We start from the raw sequence: 9,820 nt of genomic DNA, 5'->3' as shown, positions 1-9,820 counted from the left end.
CCTACAGTAACAAATCCTTCCCCCAAATGAGATACACAAAGAGCTTAAAATCTCCTAAGTGTCAGTTTAGGGATTCTCATCCAGGATCCTCCACTTTTCATCCAACGGTATCTTAAACCACTCTGAGTAAGTTATTCTGATCCTCCTCTCTACACATACCTACAGTCACGATGGATGAAATAAAAATTAAATGATCTCTGACAGAATGGCAGAAGCAGTGTTTGGGATATAGTGACCTCCCATGAGTTTGAAAATGACAGTTCCATTACAAATAACCCAGACTTGAAATTCATCAAACAAACACTATAAACTAGGAAAAGTATATTGAATGTAATTCTCCACTCATTGTCAGCAGTGAAAGGTGGTTTTTTTATCACTGTCTCGTGTTATTACACTTGTGCTATATTGACTGTATTTTCCTATAATAAAAGACTTCATAACAGCTTCTGCCGTTAAATCTTTGTGGACAGATCCTCTGAGAAATATTTCTCTGCGAACTTTAAGCAATTTAGCAAAACGGAGACTGACAGTCTTTGAATGCCTGGCTTGCTGTGATTATGATAAATATCAGGAAAGGCACAGAAAGAGAGGGTCACTTCTCCCCCAAGAGAGCAGTTTCCATTCACTGTTGTCATCTCACTTTGCAGTGCTGAAGATGTCCTGGTTCTGGTTTTACCTGCCTCTCCATCTTCTCATGGCAGCTTGCTTGTGTCATTCCATAAAAGCACTCACCACCAGCTCCCAACAGAGCTTCAAGACCGATCTCTTCAATTTTTACCACTCCCTGATACTTGCTGATGGTAAGGAAACTACAGTTCACCTCCTGAAGGATATACCTAAAAGGTAAGAGCAGACCAGCCACTCCTATTCTCAGATACTTCCCTATGATGCTGCTTGCATGCTACCACTACAAGCCAAGAATTGCTATGCACCTGCAAAAGCTCCATCAGTGTCCACTGACTTTTCAGAGAAACGCCCCATTGCTGTCAAGCTCAAGGGTCATTACGCTGCCCAGGATCTGGAACGACCCTCTGAGATGAAATTTAGATCCACGTATGCGTTTCAGGTGGCTTTCTGTGTGGTGTTTGTCAGAGAGGCAGCGCTGGTACAGAACGGCTGGGTGCCAACAGCAAACGGTCATGTCACGTAAACAGCCTGGCTTCAGAACCGCAGTCCTACGTTCACTGTAAAACACAGGAATTTCACCTAGCAAATTAACTATCTCAAAAATCCGTAGAATATCTGCACACGCTTCTTATCAGAAAAGCTTCTGCCAGCGTCCTGCATGCTAGAAGTGTTTTTGCTGAATGGCACTAAAGCTTGCCAAGATCAAAAGTGCTTAGCATGCAATTCTACATATTCTTCGCTTCCCCACAATATCTGCAAACTTTTCTGCCATGTCTAGATATGTAGGTGATCTAGATATTACAACTGGGATGGCACCTTGTGTAGTAAAGACCGCTCTGCTTGTTTGGGAAGAGTTTCACTTCAAGTGGCTTAATCAGACGCCCCTTTGGACAGTGGCCACCACACACAGATGTTGACACACACCCAAGCAGAGCGGCCATGGAGCGGAAAGTGAGCCAGATGGTTCAGTCTTGACGTGCATTGCACAGAGATTGGAACATGGCACATGGTATATAATGTGACCATGCTCACAAGAGCAAAACCAGGAGCTCTCCTTGTTAAAGGCAAATAAGTATTGAAATCTCAGAGAAAACTGAATTTTGCTATGTGCTTGTGGCATAACATTAAGTTTGCCGCTAGAAAGCAAAAGCCCCTTCAGTTTAGATGATCAGGTAAGGGCCTTATGAACCCCAGAGTCATTCAAACAGGAAACCAAGAGATGACAATTTTGGTTTAAAGTAAAAGACTCAAGAATGTGGAGCTGTTTCTAGTGAAGCTTGACTCTGACCCAGTAGCCATATCCTGAAAGTAAGCCAGACCTCTAGGCTGACGTGATCTGCCCATAACGACTAGGCTTACCTCACCAACAAACAAAAAACCCTCGAATTGCCTTTGTTTAACTGCAGAGTGACCCAAGTCCAAACATTTCTGTGGCTGCATATAGTCCATATATACCAAAACAACAGAAATAAACAGAAGACCAGAGGTTCGAGACAAGAGGATGGGCTTTACTGTAAATAAGCAGGAATCAAAACCTGACCGAGTAGACCGATGTTGCTTTGGACTGCTCACGCAGAGCAGCCTCTGTCATGAAGGCAAGTAAGTTAGAGCTGGCCTGGATGAAACCACCATTGACATCTGATCACCTTCAGGGCTGGCTAAAACTATTCAGTTACTACGTCCTCTGACACCCAGAGAGACCTAAATATGCAAGCACATACGAGAGAGTATACGCTCTAAGAGCTTTCACTGAACTCCAGTCAGGAAATCCTGGGAGAAAGCATACCAAATTCCTCAGAGTTAGCCAATGGCTGGTAATCTGGAAGGCAGTCAGTTTATCACATCCATCATCCAAAATAACCAGGTAAGTACTGAGATACGATACTCACCTGAAGTATGTTAAAATTTAGTGGGGAAAACATTGCCTATGTCAAGTGAGTAAAACTTCCAGTGAATATTTGTGTGTTAGAAAAACACCTGAGCACGTATTCTTCAGACATTCACCATCCCCTTGCGCTGATGCACCTCAAAGGGGAGCAGTCATTTCTACCCACAGTGGAGTGAGCCGCATCAGAATGGCTGATTACAAGGAGTCTCAGGCAGACTTGAATTTCCTGACACTTTCCCCATTTTTAATCCACATTTATAGGTACTACTTTGTTTTGGAGGAAGGCAGAGCCCTTGCACCTTTCACAGTAACAGTGACTCCCTGTGATGTTCCCATCGAATGGAGCATACTTGTGCACAAGGCTTCAGCAAGTTTCCTTGGAAAAGCAGCACAAGGTAAGACCCTCGGTCAGCCTGGGCAGAGACGGGGAAAGCACAAGTTATGAACAAGGAGTTGTGTTACTGGAAATTCCCCACAAGCTTAAACATCTCATGCTTCCCTCTCCCGTAAACTGCTATGGGCTGAAGAGGATGTCGTTGTCTCCATGGGCGAAACATGGGATCCCGTGGGATTTTGCCATCAACCCAAGTAAATTAAGGATTACATCTGAAAAAGTCAAAATTACAGGGTAATATTTGGGAACAATACTGGGTGCTCAGGGCTCCACAAACATGGATCCGCTTCATAAGCTGTTTGTACTGGCCCAGACTTCCCTCTGTCTCAGCTCTTTTTCTGTGGCTTAAGCCACTTCAACCAGTCATTTTTCTCCCCACAGTGATGTGCAGAATATTTATCCATTTATTTTTCTAGGAATATCAGCTACCATGGCAGTGGGAATTATGCTGCCTTTAGTCCAAGAGGAAATTCCATTCTTTCAAGATTTTTTAAATTAATTTTTCAAATTAAAATCTGAAAGCTGCCATTAACAAGTCAGGTACATCTGACTGAGGAGTTCAAAGGACATTCCTCTGAAGTAATACATTTTCCCTCTTCATAGGAGGCACAAAACTAAAGCAAAGAAAACTCCTTTCATAGAAAGTATGAGTCTCCTTGAAGAAAAGTACCCAGAGTCAGCCGTCGGAAGAAGAAAATTGTAGGGACATCACGCACAATACAAGTCAAGTTTTTGCAAGCTGTGGTTTTATAATTATATTCTTTTTGAAAACATAATTCTACAACTGCACTGCTAAAATAAAAGCTAGTCCAATTTTATTTTAATAAATTGCCAGTAGCAAAAAGTATTTTTAGTTATAATTATTGTTTTCAGGAAGAAAATAGTATGTTCCCTGACATATGAACAATAAAACCTATGTGATGTGCTTTGTTTCACATCAGTTAAAACAAAAGTTACAAGTCTGATTTTTTTGCTTGCAGGTGTTGATACACAAGAGGTCTCAAAATCTCAGAAGGCTCCAAGCATGGTGTCCACCATTTTTACCTATAAGGGAAATTCTGTAGAAACTTACATGGGTGTGTCTTCTCATCCTGCCCTTTACATGCTAGAGTTCTTATCCACTGAGCGAGACACACACGTGACCGTGTACTTAACAACTGACACAACATCTGGGCACCTCTATCCAGAACTTCCAACGGATCCACGCATAGATGTTATGGGCATTGGGCATACAACAGTGACTCTGACCTGGAAACACAGTCCCTCTGTCTTGCAACATAGAGAAAACATCCAGTACTGTCTTCTAGTTAATGAAAAGCACAACTATAAGAGCTTATGCGCTGCTGAGACAGCAATGAGATCCTCTGGAATGAAACTGTCACCTCCATTAGCTCTGTCTCTCTCTCCGTACCTTCTTGAACCACAGCAGGTGATGATATTGTCCAACAGTGAATTAAGCATCATCAACAAAGCAAGCAGTGGGGAAGTCAGGCAGATATGCATGGGTACCAAGAACACTTACACAGTGCCCAGTCTCAGTCCCAGTACTCAGTATTACTTTGACATTTTTGTTGTCAACCTCCTCACAAATGCCAGCGCTGCTTACACCGGGACATTTGCAAGAACCCTGGAAGAACCTGAGCCTAAGGTGGTGGAGCTGAAAGATGGGAAAGTGATTCAGGTTGTCCTGGATGGGAAAACACAGAAATTCTACAGTCTGCAGTACCAGGCAAGGCACAAGAAAATACAATTCACCTTTCAGTTGTGTCGTGGCCAAGTACGGGTTCACATAACAAAAAATGGTAAAACAGTGGCATCTGAGAACATCTCAGGGCTGAGGTATTTCTCACTGAAAGGAAAGGTGCTGGACACATATTTGGTGCAGCTGAGGTCCACAGAGGAATCTAACTCTTCTGTGAAAGTACAGGTGTCCCCCCATTTCCACAAGCCCTTATTCCCACTTCTTCCAGAAAGCTTAAAAATCAAGTCCTTCAGTAAACTTAGGACCTGCAACTCTGTCACCATTGCCTGGCTAGGAACACAAGAGGAGAGCAAGTACTGTGTGTACAAGAAAAGGATTGAAGAAGATCAGGTCTGGATGGAACTGCAGAGTGCCGATAGGTGCTCTGGACCCGAATCTCGGCACAAGTCGGAGAAAGTGCTGTGCAAGTATTTCTACGATATAAATCTCCAGCGAGCTGTCACCACAGAGACCATCAAAGGGCTGGATGTGGGGACGCTTTACTTGTTTGACGTTTATCTCTTTGGGCCATCTGGCATCCCCATCAGGTATCACAGCAAAGTTGTGAAGACCAGAAAAAAATGTTGAAGGTCTTTAAAGAAATGTTTAAGTGAGTGAATGAAGACTATTATCAAAATATATGCCAATCCATGCCATAGCCTGTGCAGTTTAAAATATGCTGACTCATGAAATATTTAAAGCTGTGAGATTCTTAGTTGTCTAGATCATTATGCTTACTCCTGCATACGTTACCCCCACCCAGCTGTCCCCAGCTGTCTTATTCAGACATCAAAAACAGGCCTGTGAAACAAATCCATGCACATGGAAATGAAATACCCACAATGGCACCCATGAGAAATAGACTGGTTACCTAAAATGCTTCTGAAATCCAATACAGAAGTGATGGGAAATGCCTCTCAAAAAGCACACATCATTAAAGTCCCAGAGAGTTTTCCACTTTGTGTAACTCCATCAGCTAACAACGAACTGAGAGACCCCACAAGTCAAGTCGCTCTTGAGAAACTGAATTTCCCCACTGCTTGAACAGGGATGGAGACAAAAAGAAATTAAAGCAAGCAGTGGAACTGGTGTAAAGCTCCACACCTTGAGTAAAGCAGGCTGAAATACATCTTCCCCTATTACCTGCATGTTTTCTTGGCTTTCATTTCTATAAAGAAACTGTGCTTGGTTCGGAGCAGACAAAATTGAGGCCAGGAACTCGCTCTGGATCCAGCTTTTCTAGGGAATATACAAACACACCTCTGTGCTGCTGCCCATTGAAGAGAGCAGCAAGTAAGGAATCTTGCTGTGGAAAGGAGGTTTTTACCTATAGTTTCTGATATCAAGCCCATGTGTATCACCATGTGACTCATGAGTGTAATATACTCACTCTTTACATCCTTTACCCAGCCGATACCAATAAATGTGTTGCTTTAGGAAAAATCAAATGTGGATTTCCTATTAAATATCATGGAGGGAAAATATTTATAGTAAAAATCCCAGCAAACACTTTTTTGTCTTGTTTCCTTGATTACCATCCTTAGATGACGAGATATAGTAGAAAAAATTTTGAAAAAATAAGTTTCCATAAAAACCCCTTACACTCAATTTCAATTATCAGCAGAAAATAGTTTGCACATAGACTCTCAGCAGGTCTGGGGTTTACATAGAAAGAGATATGATAGAGTCAGACCCAGAGGTTGCCAAAGAAATCTTGCCTGCTGTAATTCTTCATCCTCTACAATTACACTAAGCAAAGATATAAATGATTAACTCCATTGTTGTACATTTCAGAAGTTTGCTTGCAATTTAGGGTCATCGAGGCTCTAGTTTACTCGGAATAATTATAACCTCTGAGCCTGTTTGGAGGCACTTGGTAAGGACTGAGTCCTCCGTGCATATAGAGAGGATTACAGGTTTCCTGCTCCAAAAACTTTAGTGCTGTGCACCCCCCACATGCCACACGCTATACATTAGCCGACTTGTTAGTCCCAAAAGAAGGGTTCCGGCCTTTGCAGGGGATCAGCTGCAATACCTGGGCTTCGGTTAGGCTTCACATTCCTGCAGGCACTATTCTGGATTAAGCAGTGCCACGGCAGGAGCCATGTGCTCTGTGACCTCCTCCCCACACTCTGCGGGCCTTTTGGCTAATTACAGGGGCCGGCAGTCACGCTGCCTTCTTCCCAAGGCAAGCCTTGCCTTCATTTTGCTCCTGCCAAAAATAGTCTGAGCTCAAAGTGCAACAGAGGTCATCTCCACTTGGAAATCTTAATGTTTTCTTCTGCCTTCCTCCTTTATTTCAGGCATTTATGTTCTGAATTAACTTCACTTAGATGCCCTGCAAATGGCTGTAATAGCAACCATAATAATACTAGAGAAGGAACAGGAAGATCCGTTTAATTGCAGATACAATGTATTCTTAACCCACTGCCCTCAGCCTGTCAAGGCATTAACCCTTGCTTTTGCCCTCCGTACACAAATGCCACAAAAATGTCACTTGGAAGAGGAGGATAGGTTGGCGCCTTGCCTGATACCAATGCCTCTGCTGAAGAACATCTTTCACAGCAGAACTGGCTTTAGACTCCCCAGCACAACCTTGGTTCGGAGCTGTAGGCAAGAGGTCCGTGGAAGGACCACCTGGGAGGGGGCAGAGAGCTGCACCCTCAGGAGGTGCATAAGCGAAGGTTTGGTGCAGCGCTGAGTTGACTGACAGTTAATCAGAATCCGGAGGAAAGGAAGTGCAGGTTTGGGGGTGAGCGGCTATTTCAGGGGGACTTTGAGAAGAGCCCAGAGATTCTCCTCCTCCCAGCTTCACCACCAACTCCTCACCCCACCTCCCCCAGCTGCTGCCCCATGTGGAGGACGGGCTGAGGCCCAGTGGGAAGCTCTGGAGACCACGACTCGTGGCCTGCCGTACAAGCCGAGCAGTGGCTACTGCTGCTGCTGGGAGGGCTGCTGCTGGTCCCTGGCTCGCAGGAGGAGCTGCCACCCACCCACACCCGTCCCTCCATGAGCCCCGCACATGGGAGGGAGAGCTTGGCTGCAGAAAGGAACACGCTGTCCTGTCAAAACCCATTGCCTCTAACAGAAGCAGGGCAAGCAACCCGCCCTCCAGGTAGCAGCCCACTTTGCTTGAGCGCGCAGCCCGCCGCGGTCTGTAGCACAGGCCCCCGGAGCAGCAGGGAATGTTCCTCTGCTGATCTTTCCACGGTGGTTCTGCCCGCGTGTGCAGGCGGCAAGCCTGTTTTCGATTCACTCATGCCCACACCCTGCTGATGAGGTAGCCTTCGGGTGCATGGGTTTTTAAGTCGGGTGTCACTTTGCCAAGTGCTGTCCTGGGAGTGAAGTTCCAGAGGTTTATCCACAAGCTGCGTCACACCATTGGTAACGGCCCCCGCGTGCAGCTCCCCGCCTTCCTCTTCCAAGTTTGGCATCTTCCCATCTTCTCTCCCTCCCGTTTGACTAGTGCTTCCCTACTGCTGACTGACCATAAACATTTCCCAGGATACATCTACCACCTTTCTTTATGCTTTCTGCAGTCTTCCATGATGAATTTCTAGGGAAGCTCGGTTCCTTCAGCCTAGCTTGTCCTAAGCTGTCATCAGCTCTTCCCGTCTGCTCCCCATCTCTGCTGAATCTGAATAACATAGGAAGTGCAGACAGGTATCTTCATGGAGAGCATTTCAAGAGCAATGTTTTGCTTTTGTGGATCACTTAAAGTCAGTCCTCAACATTGTTATCAGGCCGAAGCATTTTTCCTAGCATTGAGTGGTGGGTCCCAGCTTTTGTGTGCTTCCAGCTACTGTATTTCAAGTCCTGTCACAGCTGAGATCAAAGCCTGAGGCCACACATCTCTTCCCAGCGTTTTTACAGAATTGCTCCCATTGCTAAGCCACCCCTCCACGTAGGAAGTGAGGGTCGGGGTACCAAAAAGAGAGGGCAAGTAATAAGATAAAACAGGCTTCTTACCCACATCCTCTTCCTCGGTGGGCTCAGCCTTACAAATCACCACTTGCATTCTGGAAACAAGGTACCGGTATCTGAAGCAGGCAAATAATTAAGCACGGGCTTCTAAGGTGGCCATTGTGTGTGCCCATAAGCCACAAACCGGTACAGCAAGGGGCTCTTCAGCATCACTTGCCAGTATTTCATACAACTACTATTGCTAGAAACTGAAATGTAACTTAAGATAGAAAGAATTGCTTAAACACTGAAAGATACTGCTACCTAAAACCAGTGTAGAGGTTTCTGACACCGGGTTCAAGGACTGATGACATTTATGAGCTAATATTTAACTGACATAGAGAATAATTTATTTTTTTCATTCCTTTTTCCTCCTGTATTTAACAGTCCATTTATTCATTCCCTGTTACCTTGAGCTTCCTAACAAATGTAAATACCCTCCAAAGTGGATTTGGTAGTCTTTTAGAAATTGTTCCCTATCTGCCCACAAATACATTCAGGGATGCATTCACAGCTTCGAGCAAATTTTTTTTTCATTTAATCTTTGTACCTTTGCATGTTTTTCCTGGCTAATGCCTTTCCACTCTGAACACTTGCTTCTAGCTTCAGCCACATGTCAAAAATAGTCTTGCTATTTCAGCCCCAGGTGCTGGACTGAAATCCTGCTCACTAATTGCTTTCAAAGACAGAGCCGATGTGTTTGCTTACATGTGTGCACATCACCCCCATTTTGGGCTTTATTACTATTAGTTGTTGGGTTTTGGTGGGTGGAGTTTATGAACCACAGACACTGCAGTTACACATCCTGGCCACAGGTAGCTTTGCACAAGGCTTAAAATCTAATTTCGAAAGTCAAATAATGTTAGCACTGACAGCAAGTCCAAATCAGTGACCTCAAAATGCCAAAGGCTTTCAGGTGCTGTTAAAGCAACTGAAGCTCTCCGGCATTTAGAGGAAAACAGATGGCTTGGCAGCCGAACACTCACTCAGCAAAACACCACATCCAGGCAAAACAAAATAGATTATTGGATTTTTGGAGGTGAAGGTGAACTGACGATGCATGGCTGCTCAGAATTACCTATTCTGCACCTGCTGGACTGAGAAATCAACAGTGTAACAAAGCACAGACGGGTGAACGTGCTTCTCCCGCAGAACAACAGGTATTTCCTGGGCAAGCCTGTCAAGGAATATTAAGAAACAGCGGTGT

At 44.5% G+C, this 9,820-nt stretch overlaps 1 protein-coding gene across 1 annotated transcript; it reads left to right on the top strand.

The window, feature by feature from the left end:
* Positions 1–655: 655 nt before the first annotated feature.
* On the top strand, positions 656–5,238 carry LOC104613821 (protein NDNF-like). Its single transcript, XM_010296303.1, has 3 exons — positions 656–843; positions 2,777–2,910; positions 3,890–5,238. Exons 1-3 carry the CDS (start codon positions 656–658, stop codon positions 5,236–5,238), a joined length of 1,671 nt encoding a protein of 556 aa, XP_010294605.1.
* The last annotated feature ends 4,582 nt before the right edge of the window (positions 5,239–9,820 follow it).

The sequence above is a fragment of the Phaethon lepturus genome, unplaced genomic scaffold (assembly GCF_000687285.1).
Source record: "Phaethon lepturus isolate BGI_N335 unplaced genomic scaffold, ASM68728v1 scaffold17351, whole genome shotgun sequence".
Lineage (NCBI taxonomy): Eukaryota > Metazoa > Chordata > Aves > Phaethontiformes > Phaethontidae > Phaethon > Phaethon lepturus.
The sequence above is the reverse complement of the archived record's forward strand: the minus strand, read 5'-3'. Positions and strand labels throughout refer to the sequence as shown.